The sequence below is a fragment of the Manacus vitellinus genome, unplaced genomic scaffold (assembly GCF_001715985.3).
Source record: "Manacus vitellinus isolate BGI_N305 unplaced genomic scaffold, ASM171598v3 scaffold_15_pilon, whole genome shotgun sequence".
NCBI lineage: Eukaryota > Metazoa > Chordata > Aves > Passeriformes > Pipridae > Manacus > Manacus vitellinus.
Window position 1 is genome coordinate 8704360 of NW_021939122.1, and position 24754 is coordinate 8729113.

The 24754-nt window shown below is 35.0% G+C and overlaps 1 protein-coding gene across 7 annotated transcripts in view; it reads right to left on the reverse strand.

The window, feature by feature from the left end:
* The window catches only part of EXOC6 (exocyst complex component 6), an 86237-nt gene that overhangs the window by 33855 nt on the left and 27628 nt on the right, over nucleotides 1-24754 (reverse strand). Inside the window, exons 6-20 of one of the 7 annotated variants that reach the window (XM_018069176.2) lie at nucleotides 23679-23883; nucleotides 22445-22600; nucleotides 21708-21776; nucleotides 20653-20736; nucleotides 20512-20558; nucleotides 20005-20125; nucleotides 18068-18139; nucleotides 17377-17474; nucleotides 16180-16285; nucleotides 14191-14220; nucleotides 12634-12743; nucleotides 11525-11636; nucleotides 11287-11421; nucleotides 7332-7511; nucleotides 4242-4271 (exon numbers count right to left, since the gene is read on the reverse strand). In XM_018069176.2, coding sequence (XP_017924665.1) covers nucleotides 4242-4271; nucleotides 7332-7511; nucleotides 11287-11421; nucleotides 11525-11636; nucleotides 12634-12743; nucleotides 14191-14220; nucleotides 16180-16285; nucleotides 17377-17474; nucleotides 18068-18139; nucleotides 20005-20125; nucleotides 20512-20558; nucleotides 20653-20736; nucleotides 21708-21776; nucleotides 22445-22600; nucleotides 23679-23883 — 1555 coding nt within the window. Of the gene's footprint in view, nucleotides 1-4241; nucleotides 4327-7331; nucleotides 7512-11286; nucleotides 11422-11524; nucleotides 11637-12633; nucleotides 12744-14190; nucleotides 14221-16179; nucleotides 16286-17376; nucleotides 17475-18067; nucleotides 18140-20004; nucleotides 20126-20511; nucleotides 20559-20652; nucleotides 20737-21707; nucleotides 21777-22444; nucleotides 22601-23678; nucleotides 23884-24754 lie in introns of those variants that run through there. The other 6 variants (XM_018069183.2, XM_018069178.2, XM_018069180.2 and 3 more) reach the window with 6 other exon arrangements.

Genomic DNA, 24754 nt, shown 5'->3' on the forward strand with positions numbered 1-24754 from the left:
ACACAATGGAAAGCCTTCAACTCTCCTCATGTTCACACTGAAACATTAAATGGCTGTTGCTAATACCTCCTTAGCAGTAGGACACCTTGAACTGTTAGGAGCTTTATATCTAAAATGAGATGTCAGTTTCTTAATTGAAAATCTCAGAAAAGCACATAACATTTTTGAGCAAAATAGATGAACTGGCAACAAGGAATGTAAGAAACAATGCAAGAACAGCATGCTTAAAAGTCTCCCAAATCCAATGGTAATTACACCAGGAGACACGTAGCTCTATTCCCCAAGCAGAACAATACCAATAGGAATTGCGGGGGGGAGGTGGAGAAGAAAAAAAATAGGGGAAAAAGGAAGGAAAAAAGGAGGTGAGAACGGGAATCAATGGGCCACAGTTCATGTAATTACAGTGTAGTAGATTTGAAATACTTAATGGAAATGTCATTTTGATTTAATGGAACAACTAGTGCATCTCTGTTTAATGTACTGCTCCATCAAATCAGCTCCATGTCCTATTTATGCTGCCACTATAATGTAATAAAAGTTCAACCAGATTAATAGGTTGTCACGAAAAATTTTAACATTCGGTTTATTTCATATGCAAACAATCTGTACTCCTCTGTTATCTTCAATAAAAGACAGAATTTTATATTTCTAACAAGCATGTGTAGTTAATTGTTACAATCTGGCAAATATCAATAGTACTGGAGCACAAGGTAATGGTTACAATACAGAAATGACATGGTTAAAGCCACTTGGACTTTAAATAAGTATTAATACATGTACATTTAATGTTTATTTTAACATTTCATAAAATGGAAACATCCTAACATATAAACTATTTCCAACTATGTAACTTGAACTACAGGCTTATTGTTCAAATGACATATCAAAAAATAACAGAAGTTTACTATACACAGTTAATACTTAATAAAATCACTCAATATTCTCAAATTTAGAGAAAAAATGAAGCTACACATACCTCTCAGAATGCTGAATTTTAACTGAAATAAATGTGAACTATACTGTTATCCTCTTCAAAATTCAGTGCTTCCCAATTCAAAATACGTTGGATGTATGATACTCAGAAAAGATGAAATTAAAATTTGTGTTTGAAAAATGAGATCTAGTTAAAAATCCGAATTTCCACCATCTACCAATTAATCAGTTCCTCACCATGTTTTCATACAGCATTTTGAAGAGGAAACATAAGGATTCATGAACATAGCAATAACATTTATTTTCCAGAATTAAATCCCAGTTAGTTTTAAAACATTATTGATGTTTTTATTTACCAGTTTGTTGTTTGGGGTTTTTTTAATTACTATTATTAATTTTTAAGGGGGGCGGGGGTGGCCGTGGTTATCTAGCAATTAAATACCTATATTCAACAGCATGCAGAGATTCAGCAGGCTTCTCACATTCTCCCCAGTTGCCTCCCATTTGGAGACACTACTATTGTCTCTGCTGTGCCTATGCTAATTGCTGCTGTCTACAAAACCTATTCTTCCACTCAACCAATGTAAAGTTTAGGAAACAAGGACCCTATTCTATAAGCAAAAACACCTGCTAACAGTGTTAAAGGAAACTGTTTTTTTCACCGAGCCTTCACATTTTGCTGAAATACAAGTTTGTAAAAAGAGAAAACCCTTAGACAAACTTCTTATATTTCAAAGGAGCTTGTAAAGAGAATTTGCTGACATATTAAATCCTTTTTTATAGGACCCAAAAGCTTTTCTCCGAAGAACAATTGTAGTAAAGAGACATTTGGCTCCTAGGAATTCCCAAAGGGTCAGCCATATGCATCCTTCCACGGCACCTTCGTGGTGCTGCTTTCTAAAACCCATGCTAGCTGTCTCAAAAGCAGCTTTCATCATTCACTATGGTGTCAGTCAATATGATTTATGGACTGCATTTCAACAAAGTCAAAGCATATAGAATGAGAAATATGACTACAATCTGCTAATTTGTTTTGTATTGAGCCACTTAGGAGTCAAAGACCTGATGTCAGGCTGAGACCAGCAACACAATTAACCAGCCAGTGACAGATTCATCCATCCTCCCTGCCAGGCTGTGCCAATCAAAGACAGCATGAAGCAGCATTTGGAGAAATCAGTAAGAAAACTCATTCTCTAAGTAGCCTGTGAAGGCTGTTGATTGACAGTTTTTGAATATGGTTGCAGAAAACCACCACCCCTCCGCCCCCACTGCAAGCTGTGAAATTAGACTTTTGCTGCCAATCACAGAAACAATAAAATAACACAAACTGCCATCCTCAGCATAAAAAGAAAATAACAAAACTTATCTGTTAGAAATCTAAGATGTTAAGCTGAAGAATTAATTTAATAATATGAAATGAAAACGTCATTCTTTCTGGAAATGCAAAGAAATTAAACATACAGGTTTTATCAGTCAGAGCTAAATCCAATTTTTGAACTATTGATAAAATACAAGTATTCTAAAAGCACTAGTGGAATTTTTAAGAATCAATTTTACCTACAGCCTCTGCCCCAAATGCTACTGAAACAATGAAAAATACCTAATTGAAAGTAATTTGTAACTGTTGTTTTTCAATGGCCACTCTTTTCCAAAGAGTTGTCCAGTACTAACTTTGTATTTGCATTATATTTGTATTGACAAGGGACATACCTAGAATAAAATTTCGGCTAATTCTAAACTTAGATTAAAAGCATTTATATACAGACCCATTATAATTTCAAATTACCTGATCTGAAATTAGAAGGTAACATTTTTCCTTAACAGTTCAAAATTAAACTTAAAAAAAGGCAGGTCCTTAATAAAAATTTGATAATCTAATTTCTTTCAGGAGATGAATGGCTGCATAATGGAATTTTAATTTGCTTTTTGATTCAGAGCATCTAATGGTATTATAAACTGCAACATGAACTTAAAATAGGATGTAAATATAATCTCAAAAGACTCAATTCTTATGAATTTAGAAAACAGAACCATTAAAAACTGCATAACTCTCAAACTATAACCTTCCAAATTCCACGCAGCTTCTGTGCTCTGCTTTGCTGAAATTCTGCTAGTCCTTAGTCATGGCAAAACCAGCAGACTGAGACCTATGCAACATTAACAGGAAGTATTTCTACACAAAATATTCAATATTCATAGTGCTCATGACACCTATTACCTCAACAGTTCAACATGACACTGAGTATTCAAATGATAGAAATGTTCATAGGAATGAACCACCAACATCATCTAGTCCAACCTTCTACTTGGAGCAGGACTATTGCCAACACTGCTTCAGGTCCATTGTCCTTTTTCCTCGCTAAGGCTTCAAAATCACCAAGGACGGGAATTCAACAATGTCTCTGTAAACTCCTTCAATACCACACCACTCTCTTCATGCAAACTCTTGCTCTAATATTGAAGCTTCACCTCCTGAGCTTTTATCTGTGACCATAGCCACGTGTGAATTTGTCAGTCCTACCAAGAAGAGTTTGGCTCCATCAGTTTTGTTTTTGTTCTTCAAGAGGTTGTAGGCTGCCACTAGATCTGTCCGCAGTCTTCTATTTAACAGGCTAAATACTTGACCTCCAGAACTCCACTTGTAACTCCTGTGCTCTAGGATCCTAACAACTTGGGACCCCACTGCTAGATCCATTCTCCACATTTTGATAATTTAGTAATATTAACTTCATCACTTTCATTATCATGGCAATGCTTATGCCAAATCAAATTAAACTCCTTATATAAAAAAATGACATGAAAATAATCAGGGGATGGAAGAATTCTTAAATGCAATGCATCATCTTCTTTAAAAAATTTTAAAAAAGCAAATAAAGAACACCAGCACACACATTCCTTTGACCCCAGGCAGAGGTAGCAGAGAAACGATGGAACTTTTGCTGATTCTTTATTCAGCTCTATCACTCTACCCTTATTCTGTATGCATGTCTCATGGCTGTATTTTGATACCTGACCCCTCTTTCAAAAGGTCTAATAGTCTCCTCTAAATTACCTCATTTGGGATGCAAGACACATCCCATCAACCTTCTGCAAGGTTTTTAGGACTCCTGCTGTCTGTCCCAGTGTATGAAAGCCCAATGTTAGCCATTAACTCGATCCCTGCATGCAACCACACAAGGTACACAGCAAGTCATCAGCAAAACAGAAAGGGTCTTTTTATTAAATGATTAAAAATTGAAGCAATAAGCCTGCAGGCAGTTCATAGTTTTTCTGTTCACATGCTTTTTCTTCATCTTGCATCTACTTACCGACATAGCTGCATGGTCATTGTTGTTATTCTGAGAAGGAAACCAGTAAGGCAATCAAAACAAAAAAATTAAGATGTACTGTCAACTTCAAAAAAAAAAAAAAAGAATAAAAAATTGGTAGCAATAACAGGTAAGAAAAATCTAACAAAAAGAACAATTATAGCTACAGAATTCCTTAAATTATTTTTTTAAACCTGTGAATTTACACAGTATTTTGTTGAGGCATAACAAAGAGATTATAATTTAAATACTACTAATCTGGCAATAATACCTTTTTCTGTAATAAGGAACTGTATGCCAAAATATCAAAGTAGCAAACTTCAAATGACAAAGTGTCTGTTGAAATGCCCTTCCAGAAAGTTTTCATTACAAGAAAGAACATATTCCAAAACTCTTACATTACAAAATATATGCCACGTTTACCACCTTGGCTTACAGAGGTTATCTGTATGCCATTAACATACTTTGTTCAAGCAAGACTTAGAATGGTCGAGGATAGTAAGAATCTAAATGTAACATGACTCATTAATAAATTTTAACATAAATCTAGTGGCAATATAACTCTAGGGTGGAATAAAGTTATTTTCTTTTCCAATATTGCTTCCTAATTACAGTAAACAAACACAGAGGAGAAAACTAAGATGAAAAACTTAAGAGAAGGGGGGGGAGAAAAAAGCTTTGGGGACACAAGACATTTCCCATGATTCAACAGAGATATTAGACTCCAACTAAGTTGTGCCACTTTGTGTGCAGGTTCAGTAGAGTTGAGATCATGGTCTATCTGATTTAAAGCTCTAACATTCCAATAAAAGTAATACAAATTGCATAAAACAGATACACAACATAAGATGTATTATTGAAAAGTTATGCCTACATTGGTACAGAAATACTTCAGTACAGCCCCACATGGAAGCACAGAAGGAGACACATCCCTGTGCATTTACACAGCTTACACACACAGCTAAAATAAAACGACATTCTACGGACAGGAGCCAAATGAATCAAAGCAAAAAAAATTGTTAAAGAACATATTTTAACAGTTCTACAAGAAGAGTAGCATTTGAAACAATACCAAAGAGAAAGACCCTTGAGTATGACTACAGAGAACTAGTGTGGCCAACCAGCCACATTGTCCCCAGCCCTGGCACAATGCCCTCTAACACCATCAGGTATGCTAAGGTAGAATAGAAGAGATTCCTCTACTTGTCCCACTCTTTTCCTTACTAGAATTATGGCCAGTGGCTAGGACTTTTGTTCTTTGATTTCTAATTACATAAAAGTTCTGACAAACTATTTGGAGCAGAGGAATGTTTCTGCCAGCCATACAAAAATTATTATGGAAATGACACAGTGACATTATTGGAGTAATCCATTGATGAAAATTAATTCTAAAATTGTTCCAAATCTTAATTATGGCATAGGAGAATCTAGCTTAGTTTAGCACTCCAAAGCACTTACTATTTTAATGAGCTATGGAACCTAGGTCTGGGCTAATCTTTGAAAATGCTTTTACTATAAATTTTCTCTTAATGAAAGTAACTTACTAGTACAAGTCTAATCAGAATTACCATAATGCAACTGTGTACACATTTTCATATAAACTCCAGAGCTCACACACAACATCCATAAGACTGTATGTTTCTACAACTGGCCAAGGTAGGATAGGAAACGAGATGCAAGATAAGTAAAAAATTATAAGAAACCTCTTGCCAGAGCAGATTAGTTGTCCATATAGTTCTACATCCTGCCTGGTACCCGATCAGAGTTTGAAATTAGAGAATAGCCTCTTCACAGGAACTACCTTTCTCCAAAGGCTGACTTGTGCCCCCAGGCACATATTTCTACTCTTTCCACAATTTTTAAGTCCTAATGCCACAGCTGCTTCTTTCCATCCCTCTTAACACATTACATTCATGGCAGGTATCTGTACATCCTGCTCTACAAACCTCACATCCCTTAACTACGATATGCATATAACCACTGAGGAGCAGTGCCTTCCGTTCACGCTGCTTTGTATACTGAGTTATTATGAAATTAACTGTCTAACAAACTTATTCTGTATCAAAAAATGCTCCACTGATTTGGCACAGAAGCACAGGCCTCACACAACACAGTCAACACCACATGATACATTTTGGGTGGGTTATGTCTTTGAGTCAGTTAAAAGAACAGGAGATTGAAGAATCACAGCCTCTTCACATATAATCTGGAAGACCAGATAAGCCCACTATGCCAGCAACTTCAAAACCTTGCTGGGCACATAAAGAAATTATTATTCAGATTATTTCCAGTCTGAAGCCTCAAAACATTCTGTGCCTCAAGGACTTATTCTTTACAAGCATTGCATGTGGGCAAAGCACTCAGACATCAGTGTGACTGTAGCAACCAAGGACAAGCTGATGAAAAGCAGATGTAGCTTGAATGACTTACTGAAGCCACTCCCAACCTATAAAACTATAAAGTATTACAATGATAAACCAAACTGGAAGCAGTCTTTTTTGTCTTAAAGCAAGGGGAAATCAGACAACAGAATGTAACAATTCATGCATAAGACAAGTTAACAGTACCCTTTTTGTTGGGACAAAATAACACAGGATGTATTTGAATATGAACAAGGATTTATTTCAAGGAAGCTCAGTTCACTAGAATCAAATGACTTCTTATGATCAAAACTATTTAGCTAAAAACCTTGGAGAACACAAGACCTCCATAATCTGATGCACAAATGCAGGATTAGCACCAATTCTGCATTGTTTGAATCAGTGCACGTATACACAAAACCAAGATGCTTAACTAAAAAGTCCATCTGATGCCCTACAAAACTGTATGAGTTCTTACATTATTTATAAATTAGTTGTTGGTAACAATATTACTGAAGTATTTGTAAGTATTTTCTTCGTATTCCCATGGGTAACCATCACCAATATACTGAAACACATATGACAATATTCCTGTGCTGAAAAAAAATTAAAAATACATCTTGTAAGCATATGCATAATTCAAAAACCATATCTATCCTCAAAACCTTCATGTATTAAAATAAAATGATGTTGAAATAGTTTGAAATTAAATTTAATTTTGAACACTTACAGGTAAATGAGTAAAAACTTGAAACGTGCTTCTTAAAAAGTTAATTAGGTCCATTAAGTATCCACTGGCTCTTCCATCTGATTCAGACATTGTCCAATCATAATCAGCAATCTGAATAAATTCATCTATTTTTTGGTTAAGTTTTGTATATATTTCTCCTTCTGCAGCATGTCTTGCATCCTGAAAAAAAAACCGTGTGCAACTGTCAGAATTCTAAAATATTATTAAATGCAGATAAAACTATATCCATCAACAAAACTCAAGTCTTGTGTTTTTCTTAGATTAAAAAATATTTTATTTAAATCAGCATTTTAACTTTGTCTTACAGTAAGTCTGGGGCTGTGGTTTTTAAAATACTCGCATAATGCATACCGTGAGTGTTTATAAAATAACATGCCTACAAAAGAATCTAAGTTCTCAGACAAATGAAGTTAATTTGAATTTGGAAACAAAGCAAGTTCTTTACTCTCTTCACAACAACCACCTTTTATTCAGCCTTACAAACCCTGACACAAAGTTTATTTGCCTTATTTTATAAAGAAAATAATAAAAGAACCTAATAATTTTATCTTTTATGGACAGAGACCCAGCAATCATGACTTTTATGTAATAATGCCTTAAAGCTGCACATCTGAAAAATACTCATAATTTTTCATACTCCTTTAAAAATCCTGATCATCATACACCATGATTTAGAACTTCCTCCTACCCCTACTTTTTGTTCTGCCACACAATGGATTCTACTTTTTGGAACAGTGAAGTTTACTGCGAACTGAGTTCACACTGCTAATGATCTGCTTCATTTGTGTAGGGGACACCTTCAGAGATCCAATGGGATCTATGTGCAGATGCTTGGTACATTTGTGTTGCTGGAAAAGTGTGCTTTTGCCAGCCTGGAGTTTAAAGTTTCTCAATGTCTTTCTAATTTGGGCACAGCATGAAACTTTCTTCACCAATACGGAGCAATAATTCAAGTAAGACATTTGATTTAAAGCAAACAGATCAGTTGCTTGAGATTTTTAGAGAGTTAAAATAGGCTGGATATACTGAAGCAACAAAAAAGCAGATGAAACTCCCATCACTACTTTCTTCTAGGAAAAAGCAGTCCAAAAAAACATGGCTCTTCAGAAAAGTGTAAATATGAAAGGCAAAAAGAAAAAATAAAAACATTTACATTTATCTGAGCTTACAGGTGCTTTTACATTGAATGTGCCAAATTTAGTCTTCAGTCAGGCCCCAGGCTATGAGGCACTTCAGAAGCAAGCAAGAAAGCATGTGGCCCTGCCATGAATAAATACAAAAGTATGATTCCCTAAAAATTGCATTTTTACTGCCAAAACAACTTGTAGAAGCCTCCACTGAACGGCTCTCCCAATCCAACACACAAGAATCTGGCAACCTGTTAACATGTCAAATGAATATGTTGACATCCACAATTTTGTAGATGGCCATGATTAAGAAAGCTTTAACTAATCTATATTTAAAGTTTCTAATTAACAATGAGACCTCAGTTTCAACAATCTATAATGATGGGGCTTGCAAATACATCTGCTTCAGCTTAGTAAAATTCCTTCAATTTTTTGTTTGTTTGGGTTTGGTTTTTTTTGTTTAACAACTAAGTCATTCGTGGAGTGATTGTATAACCCTTAACAGTTAAAATGATTTACTGGTGATGGGAAGACTAGTCCTTCTGTTTTTAAAAAAATGTAGTGTAGATGCACTTAAAAGTTCATCTCATGGAATGTAAATGTGATAAATGCTGCTAATAAAAGGAGATTTTTGACCACTCAGAAAGAATGGAGGTGACACAATTTGCCACCAGGACATGAATTTAATAACAGTAGAACATACCAAACTCTCTGAGAGCCCAGGTGAGAAACTGTGAGCAGTTTTTCATTACAATAGAGAGGAAAAAAAAAAGAGGGATTAACAAGAAAAGAATTCCCTACTTTAATTGGAGAACACTGCACTAACAAGTTTTCCAGCAAAGTAGACAGGAGAGAAACCATACAAAATAAAAAATCTTGGTTGTCAGCATTCATCCCATATTCTTCTGAAGTGCATAGATACTAAGCACAGATACAGAATTCAGTTAATCCCTCCAATACATATTGGATTTCTGTGGCCAGGTTTTGGCAGTGGGGGGGCTACAGAGGTGGTTCCTGTGAGAAGCTGCCAGAAGCTTCCCCCATGTCCAGCAGAGCCGATGCCGGCTGGTTCCAGGACGGACCCGCCACTGGCCAAAGCCAGGAATGACAGGAATGACAGTAACGACAGTAACATCTCTGTGATAACATGCTTAAGAAGGAAAAAAAAAGTTATTGGGCAGATGAAAATTGCAGACAGAGAAGAGCAGAGTGAGAGCATGTGAAAATCTCTGCAGACACCAAGGTCAGTGCAGAAGGAGGAGCAGGAGGTGCTCCAGGTGCCAGAGCAAAGGCCCTGCAGCCCATGGTGCAGACCATGGTGGAGCAGCTGTGCCCCTGCAGCCCATGGAGGACCAGTGGGGTGCAGAGACCCACCCCAGCCTGTGGAGAAGACACACTGGAGCAGGTGGATGCACAAAGAGGCTGTGAGCCCATGGGAGGCCCATGCTGGAGCAGGGACCTGCAGCCTGTGGGGAGAGGAGCCCACACTGGAGCAGGTGTTCCCTGGTAGGACTTGTGGTCCTGTGGGGGACCCAAGCTGGAGCAGCCTGTGTCTGAAGGATTGCACCCCATGGAAAAATGACCCGCACTGCAGCAGTTTGTGAAGAACTGTTGCCTGTGGGATGGACTCATGCTGGAGAAGTTTGTGAAGGACTATCTCCCATGGGAGGGACCCCACAGGAAACAGGGAAAGGACTCCTCTCCCTGAGCAGAGGCAGAAACAAGAACTGACCATAACCCCCATTCCCTATCTCCCTGCAATGCTGAGGGGGGAGGAGGTAGAACTTGGAAGGAGGGAGGGATGGAGGGAGGTGTTTTTAAGATTTATTTTACTTCTCATTCTCCTGTTCTGATTCTGTTAGTAATAAATGTTATCAATATCCCCACTTTGAGTCTGTGATCCCCACATCATGAGAGTGATCAGGAAGTGATCTCTCCTGGTCCTTAACTCATGAAGCTTTTGTTATATATATATGCAAGAACAACTTCATCTACTAATGAGATGAGGAGCCATATATAGAAAGAAAACTAAATAATTTTTTATTTTAGGATTATTTTGTCCTCAGGTTACAAATGTTGACATGCTAAATGATGAAATGGCAATTGTCTATGCTGAATATACATCACTTAAGATTTAATTTTTTGAGATATAAGTTTAAGCACTTCCATCCTTTCTGAAAAGCAACACAGAAAACACAGCTCATGCAGATAAGCAGTTGCCATATATCAGAAACAGGGAAATTTCCAGTGATCGTTTAACAACTATTATTGTGTCTATACAGGACATGTAAATAAAACATAAATTGTAAAATTAGAATAACTTGTGCTTTGTAGCACATTCTTAATACTCCTTTTATATTAATAATTATACCATTTGAAAATACACCACAAAATATTTCCACTGTAGAATAAAATCAAAGAGATACAAACATTTTAGAGTAAGCTAGCTGTTTGCTTGATTCCATTGAGGAAAAGGGAGATGTTACGTAAATTGGAGCTTAATCTATTAAAAGCTTCTTGTGAAGTTAAGCTTAGATTTTAATTTCATAACTTAATAAAAAATTCATTTGAAAGACAGTACTGAGGTTTCTCACATACTGACATATTCCAGGTCATACCAATAACATAAAAACAGTGTTTATCTGTTCAGTGTTAGAACTGAATGCTTAAGAGTTCAGAATTATTTTAAGACAAAAATGAGAAGGCACACTTTGCCCTCACACCCTTTCGTTTTAAAATGCTTCATTTATAGTGATTTTGATATAACTTTTCAGATCCAGTCATATAATGGATGCCATCTACTATACCTTAAACGTAGAAAGTCCATAAAGTCTTGCAGTGTGAACAGTCAGCTGTGAAATATTTGTAATGTTAGATATAAAATCCTCAAGGTATTTACAGGCTTGTTCCAAGTGTGTTGTGTTTATGATGATTTGAACAAGCTACAAGAGACAAAAAATTCTTGTAAAAATCCTTTTTGTATCATTCATTGTCATTTGATTTTGTAAATGGTAAGAGTCTTAGAATATGTGTTTTAAAACTTACCTCTGTTAAACCTATATGAGGTTTTTTAATTAGATTCTGTAAACAACTACTTAGGGTTCTTGTAAGCAGCAAATTTGTAGATTTTCTGAGCATATCATCTATTTCTGTTGAGCTGAAAAAAAAAGGTTTATTTTTATAACTATGCTGTGCATGGCAATATTTTGACAGCAATACTTAATAATTTTAATTTTTTCCCTGCAAAGGGACCTTTTCATGTTAAGAATTCCCTATGTGCATTTAAATTCTGGTTGCTCCAAGTCTTCTGTGATCTAACAGACAGAACACCTCTTTTACTTACCAAATATCCATTAACTGAATTTCAACACTGAAGCAAAATCTGTTATTTTTAGATTTTGGACATGTTTATTGACACAGCAGTTCGTAAAGAGTAATTTGTGGGTTTTAATGAGTTACTAAGGAGGTCAACATGTGCTCATTAGTACGTGTAAATTATAAACAGTATCAATTAAGAATGTGTGAAAGGGAGTAATTTACATCTTTAACAGTGCAGAAGTGGGTGACGGCCACGAATACCTTCCAGATTTCAGATCTATTAATTCTATTTTATGTAATTAAAACTAAGCTTTTGAAAGCCAGAAGAGGAAAGGAAATGGGTCAGAAAAAGGTGGGATAGAAGAGGGAAAGAGATGCAAACACCACATTTTGTTTCAGGAAAAATCATTGCTAAGGAAACTCAAATCACTGAGAAGGGAAAGACTCGTAAGTAATCAGGGACACTAAACAATTGTTTCTGAAATGGTCAGTATCAAAGTATACTTTTCAATCTTTACATGCTATGTTAAATAAATAAATTCCCTAGATTATTCAAACCAGTCAATACTGTTTAAAAAACCCCAGCAGTCCTTTAGACTGCTTACCATACCCAGCTACTTTCACCCATACACATATTGTAAGGCATATATATACATGAAATATAAACTATACCATTGGGAATCATAGAAAAATACAAACAATTATATATGCAAATTATGAAACAAGCACAGGAAGCAAGTACACAAGAACATGTATTTTCATTCTAGTATATATGTTTGGGTCACCTGAAAGTTACAGGTTACCTTACAGTCACATTCCTGATACTTCCAGCTCACCTGCGGTGAAGTGACTCCGAAAACTTAAGGCTTGCGTAAATAAATTCCTTGACCTGCATATAAATCTGAGGCACTGATTGAGACATTGGAAGCTTCTTTGGAAAGGACTGCTGTGAAAATAAAAGATCACACTATCTTACACCTGAAACTGATTGCAAGAGAGCTTGGTACCAAACCCAACAATTAGAAAGCCACTTAACACTATCAACATCTTAATCCACCTTAACATTTTGTGGTTTTCATCAAATAGAAACACTGGTATGCATTGAGCTAACTTCTAGATCTGTTTGAATGGCTTATAAGCAAAATAGAACTTTATCACTTCTTTAAATTATAATGAAGTTTGGAGACTATTTAATTTAAGATTCCCCTGTAGAAAGCAATTTACAGAAATACATTAAAAAATAGGTCTTAAACTTTTTAATCTGAATGAACAAGATAGAAGTCAATGGGATAAGAGGTTCAAAAATGAAAACATTCCTCTTCGAAATAAAGCAGTGCAAAAACAAGTTTGAGAAGTTCAATACTTCCAAGATTTTCCAAGTATCTTGGGAATGCTTAGACATTTTTTTTTTGATGGTTCACAAAACCAAAGCAGTTTGAATTATTTTCAGGAATCTGGATTAACATGCAGGAAATACCATATTCTGTAATAATAAAATCATGCTTCTTACTTCAATTTTAAAGCTGATATTGTATTTGGGAGAACAAAAATAAACATATTTAATTAAATCTACACATACCAAATAGGTAATTCTGCATTGAATACAGAATTTTTGAAATCTGCAAAAAAATTTACTTTTCTGTTTACTCTATTTACTCACTCTGACTAGTGCATGAGAAAAATAATCAACTGGTATCATCCCTGAAGAATTCAATTTCTCTTAAAAAAAAGCATCAATCAACAACAGCTCAACTTCTTTATTAAAAAAACAAGGTAAAACAGATTACCCTGACATTCTCCTAACCATACTCTTATCTAAGATTAGGCAGTCTGACAAATATGTGATGTAAGCCAGGCTTTTGCACCAACAAATAACAATAGCAAACATTTTTTTAACAATAAAATTTACTTCAAATATGTGTTTATCTGATTTAAGAAATTAATTTTTACAAATAAAACAAATGCTACTACATACAACTATTTCAGCTCATCACAATATTCTGTCAGCAGGACTTGAGTTTCCATCTTCCTATATTCAAAGATTTGCAGTTCTTTATCCTCTACAGTATCTGGCCAATACAGGAGGACACACCACTTTCTATTTGATCATTATAGCAGGAAGCAAGGGAAAAAACCCAACAGAGCTACAACCAATTGATTCACTTCTGAATACAGAACAAGGAATAAAATTAAATTATATAATCAAACCATGATAGTTTGCCATAATCGATCTAAACAGTAGAGTACAGACAAGACTATTTTGTTCAGTCAGATTGGATTTATGTTAAATAAATGTTAAATGTCTATACTATCTATTTATGCTATGTTAAATATCTAACAGATTGTGGTCATAATTCTGCCTAATGTGCTGTAAGCACCTCTTATAAACTTACCTGTAAAATGTGAGGATGCTTCATCCTAACCTACAGTTAAAAATGAGACACAAGCTCACGTTTGTCTCTTTTTATAATAAATTGAGAGAAACAGACATTTTCAAAGGTGAAATTTCCTTTAATCTGTAAAAGGCACCAGAGATGCATCAAGTGGACTTAGCCCTCTGGGGTGTCTATTTCTATCAACTACATAGGCTCCTTCAGTGACTAGCCTGAACTTATACATCTTTACTTTATTATTTTCAACATCAAAATGTAGATTAAATTAACCCTCACAACAGGATCTCCCAGTGTCTTACAGTCTGAAGTAAGGACAGAGAGGTATCAAGTGGATGCAATTATAAACAGTAATCAAGAGAAGTGATGTTGGAGCATTTATGAAGTTTCCCCTCCATGTGGATCCCCTGCTACCTAATAACACACAAGGTAACACTGTAGTCTTTCAACAAGGATACTTAACGAATCTTTCTCCTCTCTTCTTCTGTCTAGTCAACAAAACTTGGTTACCAACTCAAATTATCACAGAGACTTCTGCCCCTTCACTACATGTGATTGAAGTAAACTAAATTGATTCAAAAATTGCTAGGACACACAAAAAACCCCACCAGTCTTATTTCTAATTACATACAGGTTTCAAAGCTCTTTTCAGAGATATATTAAAAAAAGTTTTCCCTCCTTTAAAGATGAATTAACAGTGACAGAGAGATGTGAAGTGACTACTAGCACCAGGCAGCTGGTTAATGATAGAGTTGAGAACAGAATCCAACCTGATTCCCAGTTTTACTCTCAAGCTCATCAGCCCAAAAACTAAGAATCAGTGAGATTCTGCCTGTAAAATATCTCCATAAGTGCTGCTCACAATGAAATAGAAACAACTCTCTGTATCATGAACCAGACTGAAAATTGTTGAGTACAGAGAATACATTTCCCTTTTGGTAAAAAAAAAAAAAAAAAAAGCCAAAGCTTTGTATTAATCATACATATATGTAACTAGAAGATAAAATTATTTAGTACAAATTAAAAATTTCCTCAATTATTAGCAAAATATGTTATTCTGTTTATTTTATTTGAGTATTATAATGGCTAAGTAAATGAATTTGATGGAGGAAAGCATCCAGGAAGCCCTCTGGAGTCTCATTCAAAAATCAGCATAAAAACCTACTTTAGTTTTTCATCTTCACTGTATTAATGACAGGCAGCTGTATTAATGACACTGTATTAATGACAGGCAGCTGTTACATTTGCCTGGCAAATCCCTGCTGAACCACAAACTCAGAATAGCTTTTTACTTTAGCAGGTATCTGTAGCAATGGATTGTGTACAAAACAGCTTTCCCCTACAACAGTTACTCCCACCATCGGGTTGTTCTTAGATTTAGTTCTTCTCTACAGACTCCATCATGAGCCTCTTAGTTCTTTATTGGTATTACCAAAACCATACTTGAATAGCAAAACATATTAATCACCTTTCTGTGAAAAGAGTTTGTAGTGAAAGAATGGCTGAGGCTACAAAAGGACATCCTACTGGAATGCTACTACAGCAGAATTATTTACAGTCTCTTCACATTTATTTTGCCCCCCCACAAAAAATAATTAAACTTAAAAGTGAAATACAAAAGTCGCTGTCTCTGATCCCTGTTCTAAATGTATTTTTGTAACACTACAGCACATACTGAGTTACTAAACCCAATGAGTTGCAAAGACGGATTGTATTATCATTACATAAAGACTTTATCAATTAAACCATATTATTAATTTGTTTACAAAACAATGGGTTTCATTATTCACTCAAACATCAGAGCAAATGACTAAAGCTTTCATTTTCATATTTATTTATGACTAGATAATTATGCACAAAGAAGGTGATTTAGTCTCTTAATCTACCTAGCTTTTCAAAGTTTAATTGCTTTTTAATTATAAAAATCATTACTGTCCCAAGTGTCCTTAATTGGATTTCCACAAACTTGAATAACATAAAACTTTTCCTTACCTTATCAAGTTCTGGATCTTGAAAAGGAAATTTGCTTATGACTATTTTGTATTCCTCTTCATTTGCTACAGGAATAGGGCTGTAGTTGTCTGCTTCAAAAATATCCCTGATGAATTAGCAAAGTGAAAAAAAAATTGGACATGTAACTTAAAGTATTTTCTGATGTTAAAACACGTAAATGAATATAAATTTTACTACCACACTTATGCGTGCATCTTCAAGAAGTTTTAAGAATTTAGCACATCCCAAATATTACTTTGAAAGTACCTCACACATGCTAACTCTTTATCATGTGTCTAATCACAGAGAAAAAAATACCCAGAAGTGTTTTAATATGTGCATAATACATCAAAGGAACCTTAGATCAACTAGTCTACTCCAGAGTAAACCATAACATAGTTATTAATCATGGTAACCCACAGCTTCCTACACTAAAGCCGATATTCCGAGTGTCTCACCTGGGCACCAGAGCTACATTCAGCCAGCAGAGATGATTCAGACCTCAACCAGGCCTATGGCACAGCACACTTTGAGTACCCTCTGGACCTCCCTACTAGTCAAATGACTATATCAGAAGAGTGGGGAGCTCAAGAACCTTAAGTGGTCAATTTAACGTTAAGGTTTTCTGTAATACAATGTAACATACTTTATGGTAAACAATTTGTGCACATTTAGACATCACGCCCTATCTACAAATACGCTTTGGAGTACAGTCTCAGGCCAATGTATTCCTGGGTTTAAAATTTACTCAATCAAAGGATTCCAAGGAATAGGTGGAAATTAATGTGCATTAAAAAAACATGAAGACATACTGGCAATATCAGTAGTTTGTCAGGGAGATATGCATATCAGCTAACTGTAAACATTAAGACTAGATAAATTAGGAACCTAAAGCCCTATTGCAATAGATTAGAACTATTAGGTTCCTAATGAAGAGAAACAGATGCCTCTCTCCTGCATGTTTCTCCAGTAATGTCCCTTTGGAGACCTTCCTTCTCTCCATTAACTACAGAAGCAGTATTTGATGTCTCTTTCCCTAAACATTAGTCACATGTGATGAATATATCCAAACTGAAATTCATACACAACACTTGAGTTAATAAATTCTTCCAGAATTATAACTATATCATAAAAACTTGAAGCTAGACAAAAACAATAGATGCAATACAAAAGACACAATTATTTTGATATACTAACCTGAACAATCCAGACCACTTTTTAAGAAGCGTTTCATTGTACTGGTCTCTTATCTCGAATAAAAGATCAAATAGTCGGTTCACAGGAAAACCATAGCCCTAAAGTATAAAAATTAAGGGGGGATAGTTCAAGAACTAATACATTCAACTCCTATCATAGCACTTCAGGACTCTGAGATGGGACTTATTATTCAATCTTGTCACTTCTATAAAATAAATTGTAGTACTTCAAGCACACCACTGTAAGTTTATATATTAAATTTTTACCAAATAATTTACCCTATGCATTTGGAAATTTGCCCCATTTCTCTTTGTTAAACATCGCAAGAATACTTGCCAATGATGTTCACCTGGTCTCTCATCTAAAGAATTAACGATAACTGGAATGCTATTCTTGTTTAAGATGAGACGTAAAGTATTTGTCAAAGACAAAAATGTACACAAAATTACAAAACACTAATTTTCCACAGATATGAATAACTGATGCTAGCTGGATAGCCCAGAATGCATACATTCAGTTTATAATACTGAAAAGGAGGAACTAAGGCAAGAAATACATACATTTTTAAACACTACTGTGTAATTTTGGGTTTGATTTAGATATATGATTCATGAAAACACAAACATTGTGCTTACATAAAGTTAAAATTTGACAACAGGAATTTCAGTTAAAATAGTAATACAGTACATACCTGCAAAGTATCAGCAAATACTACAATGAGATTCTTCAATTCCAGAACAAGATCAGGATCAGTGCAATATGACTGAAAGCGAGAAATTCGGGTTTTGTTAAAAGGATTTCAAATATGAGATATATATTTTCAAAGAACAGTAGTACAGGTTAAACTCTCCAGCCTTAGTAAAAAAACTAGACTCACTTGTCCTTACTTAGTCCAGCTACATAAAAGTATTTGTTCAATTTTCATATGAGTTATCAATAGTATAAAAGTTCAGAAAAAGTAAACTAAATTATGAGATTCAATATCAGTATGGTGTACTGAGACTGAAAATCAGCAAGTTACATTTATTTCAGTGGAACATAAGCACACTTTGCTAAATCAGTATCAGAGAGGTTCCATAGGACACTCTTTTGACCACCAAGCCCAGGTCTACCTAATGCTAACTGTGTCACCTCAGTTTCCCAGCGGTATGGGTAACACTCTACAAAATACTTCCTGAACAAGGTCAAAGTTAAATTTGATGGTAAAAAGGTCAAGACGTAAGTTATTTACTAAATAACAGTAATCTGATTTTCAGAGGTGCAGAGTCACACAACTAAGGCTTTCACCTCAGCTTCACTATTTGCAGTACTAGACAAAGTAAAAAAATATTCCCATTAAAATAATTTGAAGCAGCATGAGCATATAGTTTTGGTTAAAGATTACATACACCTGTTTCACCTTTCTTGAAATTTTGCTCCTAGCACACTTTCCTAAAGTAAGGGTTTGGTTTATTTATCTAAATATTAGTCTACAGTAGGACAATGTTAGATTTTGATAGAATTGGGTTTGATGGGAGTCATGCATTTTGAGAAGAAATAGTGATGAAGTACATGACAAGACTTTGAAGAGTTCTTTAGAGATGACATTACTTTTAACCCTTAAATTATCATACATATAAATCCACACACAGACAACGAACTAGCAAAGTATTCATCTTTAAAAAATGCTGGATAAATATATCTCAATTTATTGCAATCCACTTAAAAGAATTTAAAAATATGAGAACATCTCATGTACCACTGATCAGTAAAGGTCCTATAATAACTATAGTTGCAACCTGAACTTTTTCCCCATTTTTCCTCAGTATAATTGAAATATCAAATATTCCTTGAGTTAAAGATGAATTGCAATAAAAATAAAAATAACATTGCATAAAGGAGCTAACATTAAAAAGGGAAAGATAAAATTCTTTTCTTCTTTCTGATAGTAAAAGTTATACCAATAGTAAACTTTGAAGCAATTTCCTATCTGTCAGTCTGAGTGAACAATGTGTTTTCCAGTGTTTTTTCACAGAGGAGTAAGAAATAGCTTGCAGTATCACTGCAGCTAAGGTAGAAATAAAACTTTAGGAGATGCACTTCGAAAGTACTGAAATACTGAGCTAACATAGAATTTTTCTAATATCTTTTCTTCAACATAAACATAACACTACTATAGCATTGAAGAGAGAGCTCCAAGGGGTTTGTTGGTGGAGTTTATTTTGGAAACATTGCATTTGGAATGATAATTAGGAACTATTTCCTGGTGGTGCTTTCAGTGCTGAACTATTCAATCTGATCTAATGAAGAGGTCAGTTGAGACTAATGAGGAAGGATTGCAATAATAACAGCAGATTAACTCTGCATATTCTAAACTGCTGGACTAAGAGAAGGTTTGGAAGACCCAGTGAGTTGTAAATCAGTGGAGGATTATGCAAATAGCCCATGGCTGCGGATCACAGCCTGATACTGTGGGGAAAAACAAAAGCTTGGCAGGCTCCCTCCCAAATCTGAGCAATTTTTAATCACAAGAAAAATAAAACATGAGATAGGTGTAATTTTTCACTTTGTTGCTATCCCAGCCTTAAATACACAGAGCTCTGAAGTAAGAGGATTTAAACTGCAATACTGATAAGACTTCTCACTTACTGAATGTGTTCTAAGAACAGCAACGATCTTGGAAAGGGCCATGTTCCAGAGTTCATCAGTATATGTTCTAGTTACCAATCCTTGGGTTACATGTAAAATGTGGTCTTCTACTACAAAGAAACTAAAACAAAACAATGCTTATATTATTCAGTTGTTTTCTAATATTAGAGCAAATTCTACTCTTCACACACAAGCATAGTCAAACCCTTCCCCACTGGAGCAGTGACACATGGGTAGGTTTGGTGTTCAATTTTGCCCAGAATGAAGTCAAAACGTGAAACAGTTTTTTCATGCCATCTGGAATCCAGGATTCTGAAGTGTCCTTGTAGGGCACAGGGCTGGTAGGATATGGATGCTCTTCTCTACTCAGATTCAGCAACAATCACCCACATGATTTGTGCAGTAACTGAATCTTGCAGAAGGAAGTCTTCAGACAATGAGAGAACACAGAGTGAATAAAGCATCAACAGATTAAAACTGAAATAAATTTTTATTTATAAAACTTACCCTACAATTTGGCTGAAGTATCTTCTATAGCCTTCTACTGTTTCATGCTTTCAGTGAAAAAGGAAACAAGTTTAGAAATAAAAATACCACTAAGCATTAGCTACAACTTAAGTCAATGCAAAAAAAAAAAAAATTGATTACCATGCTTGACTGTGGCTGCAGAACTAATCGTGCTTGTTTCCTTCTTTGTTTTCTGTAGTAATTTTCAAATATTTCTCCATCACCCTAAAAAAAAGAATAAAAAGTAGTTAAAACAAGAACATTGTTTCAGTATGAAAAAGGCACTTTTTAATTTCAGGGTAGAATTCTCTTAAACTCAGCACATATTTTGCATTTATTCCATATATAAACCTCTAGCTGTCAGCAGCAAAGTTTTGCATGAATGAAATATGCAGAAATTACCTTTTCCTATAAAGTAGTCAACACCCTGTACTGTAAGTAGAAATTTTGCTCATGCCTACATTTTGTCAAGCAATATGAATTTTAAACAGTATGTCTGTTTTTCAACTACAGCTTTCAGAGTATACTAATATTTATAGATAAGGTATATTAGCTATTACTCTATAACTGAAACTCATGGTCTCCTAAAATATTTCTCTGGGTTATTCAAGAAAGTAATTGAGACATAGGAAAGATGAGAAAATAACAAATAATTTGGTAGCATGTTTCCCCAAAAAAGTTCTCATCCTTGTCAGTTTGTGAACCGAATCTCTTTTACAGAAATTAAAATAGGCTATTGTGTCTCTGTCATCAAATCCTACTTAATCTGCCTGAACACACTGTCAGAATCCCCAGATTTTGTTTCCTATTTTTCTCTACTGTTCTGATTTCCACAAGATTAAGAATGAATATTGCTATGTTTTGTAATATTGATCCAAACATTTGGGTAACATGGAACACTTGCAGGAACTGCAGAAGTGCCAATACCAGTATTGAGGTAAACATGCATATTTTACATATATACTTAAAAACACTTAGGTAATCAACATCTTACTGTGTCCTTTATTATGCATATAAAACATGGAGTCATGCCTGTGTATCCCTACTCTACCCATCTCAGCTGGTTCGTCCAGGAGTACTAATCCTAGAAGCAATATGCTTGCATGTTTGGGAACTATTAAGAGTGTGAAAAATGTGAAAATGAATATTCAACTACAAAAATTTAAATATCCTTTTGAGGTGACCTTAATACATACCAAAACTGAGTAGATGTGCAAACACCTATAGACTGGAGAAAAGTCTACAAGATCTTGGGCTGTCAAAACCTGAAGAAGGAAAGGAAAAAGAGGAGTATATAAAACATAAAAAACATATAATTTGCAAAATGTGATATATTGCCAACAGAACTTGCCTATGTAAGAAGGACTCAGAAATGGATGGTTTCTATCACAAAACAATAAATCAATTGCTTGAATCTCTCTTCCCCTTGTACTACAAGTACTATATTTTATTTATGTCACACCACCAGACTCCTTTCTCTGTTTCAAAGCATCAGATTTAAAGGTCTAAATACTCACTGTTTCATTCAGTTTAGGAATAGCAAGTATTTGACAGATGAAAAAGTTCTAACTGAAGCTCACGTCCTCAACACCAAAAGGTTGGTTTTAGCAATAGCAGAATATTCCAGTGGGCCACATACCATTTACAGTGGGTAGGTAATGCATAATATCAATTGCAACTGAATTCCAGAATAATTGCAAGCTCTGTCAATCTGAATGTCCTCAAACATGATGCTAAAGCTAGCATTAATACGAATAATATTTTGGCCCTATTTTTTCACCCTAAAATCTGCTCTGGACTGGTGTCCCTTGAAGGTGTTCTGCGATTCTGCATAACTAACAATTACCATGTACATACAGGGTACTGCAAGTTTTGTTAAATAAACCTAAAAAATTCACTTTAAACAAGATGTACTCATTTAGAACAAAGTTACCTCTTCTTCATGTTCATCATCATCTTCAAATGTTCGCTTCAATGTCATTTCATTCTTGGATTCTGAAATTCTGCTTCTACCTAAATGCATATTCCGACCATAGTTTACATTATTCTGCTTCTGAAGAGTGGTACTAAAGGTCTTCTGTTGCTGTGCCTGTTTTAAGAGTAGAATCAATAAGGAGGGATATAATTCAAATTTCACCATTGATGAGCATACGCTAGGACACGAAAAACAGGTGGTGCCATTGAATACACACCAGTATAACTGCAAGATGAATGCCCTCAGCCTACACCAATGATTTTGCCTTTAATCAATCTGGGATGATAAACGAGTTCAATAGTGAATTCTGCAGCTTTTCCTTAACCTCCAGAATATAATTTTAAAGGTAGAAAAATAAAATAAGCAATCTGTAATTTTCCTGATCATAAATTGCAAACAGAGAAACAACATTTAAATGAAGGACAGTTATCGCAGAGTTTCCAACTATTTGTTTTCTGTCTTCAGTTAAGTCTAAGTGAGCAGTCGGATGCAGAAGACAAAGGCTCTATATTGTCCTCGCTATTAAAAGAAATGCAACGAAGTAACACGGCACAATCTTGCAGTTAAGTTTCATTTATAATAATCAATGCAGCATTCTACAAGAACCCTAGATGACAAAATGGCAGCCCAACCTGAATTATCTCCAACAAGAAGCGAAATGAAAACTTTATTTGCTCTGAATAATTTTAGAAGTATTAACTGATTTAAAGCTTGCCCAGTACCAGTGTTTTAAAGAGGTAGATTATTTTGTGATGGAATATGCAAGGCCTCCAGCTGTCTCAGTCTCCCCCTGGCTTTACTTCAGTCTTCTGTATTAGTAGTATTTTAGAGAGAACTAGGTAGTATCTCAGCACTTCTTTTAGTCTAATTCATCCTTGCCATCTGGTCAGATAGGCTGCTCTTTGTTTTGGTGCAGTAGCTGCTGAGCTACAGATTGTCCAGGAGTTGACTACTCAAAGTATCTCACAACTTTTTGAAACTTGAGATATACAGCATTTCTCCTTCCTTTCCCAGGGAGGAAACTACTTCTTGTCTAGGACACAGACAGAACCTACACAAGATGTTAGCAAGCTCTCCATCTTTACTTAGAGGTCTATGTGATAACTATAACCCTTGGGCAAATCTTTTGGGATAATTCAACACTGAAATTTTCACTAAACAGGACTGAAATCATCCTGTTATGTCGGCTTACCTGCTTCATGGCAGTCTCCCCAATTCTGTCAGAATGCTTTCGAATACTTTCTAAGAAATCTTTTAGATCTGACATGGATATTTCTTTTATTTCTTCACGCAGTTTTGGAAGATTTTCTATCATTATCTGGCAAAACCGATATTGGCTAACTCTAGGAAGATATAGATTTTCAAGCTGTTCCATTGTTTTTAAAGCAGAATAGTATCTATAAAGAAATTAAAATAAAATTATGTAGCTTATAAAAACTTCATAAAATAATTTATCAAATATAGGATATCAATATCACACATGAAATCAATGTGCATCTAATGAAATTACTCTGTTATTAGAAAAAGTAAGAATCAAAACACCATCTATATAATGCTTTAGTTTGGAAAAAGACAGTGAACTGCCAGAGTGACTCAGTCAAGTAAAAAATTTAAGTAGGCTCCTCTGGTATTAGCTGTTCTGATCAACAGAGTCTCAACACCACATGGAGCATCCTGCAGAATGGAGACACTAAAGTCACAACCTTTATCTACTCTTCTAGATTGAATGGTTAGGGTTTTTTATTAATTTGATTTTTTTTCTGAAACACAAATTGCCAATCACCCAACATTGCAGCATGTGCACCAAACAATGAGAAAAATCTTGAAAAAGCATGCCTGTATGTATCTGCCATCTTTAGGCATATGTGAACACATACACACCTACACCCACCCTCTTTCCACCATCCTTAGTCAGAAAACACATGTATACATGAGTAAACAGCTGCAAACTGAAATACAATTCAAGCTTCTGGCTTCCTTCAGTAGACAAGCAATAACAAATTACTAATACTAGAGTCACGACTTCTTGTTCAATTCTGAAATTAACACAATGTTTTGAATTTTCTCAATCAAGACACTTCTAAGCTAATGACTCAGCATAGCTGGAGGATGGGAAAAATCTTTCTTTTATTCCAGAACAGAACAGCTTTCAGAAGACTGCAAATAAAGAGATTTCAAGTGTAAATTAGGAGCTTTAGTTTATTATATACTTGGTTTATATAAAATATACATAAGGTGACGGGAATGTTGCACATAAGAAAAGGTCTG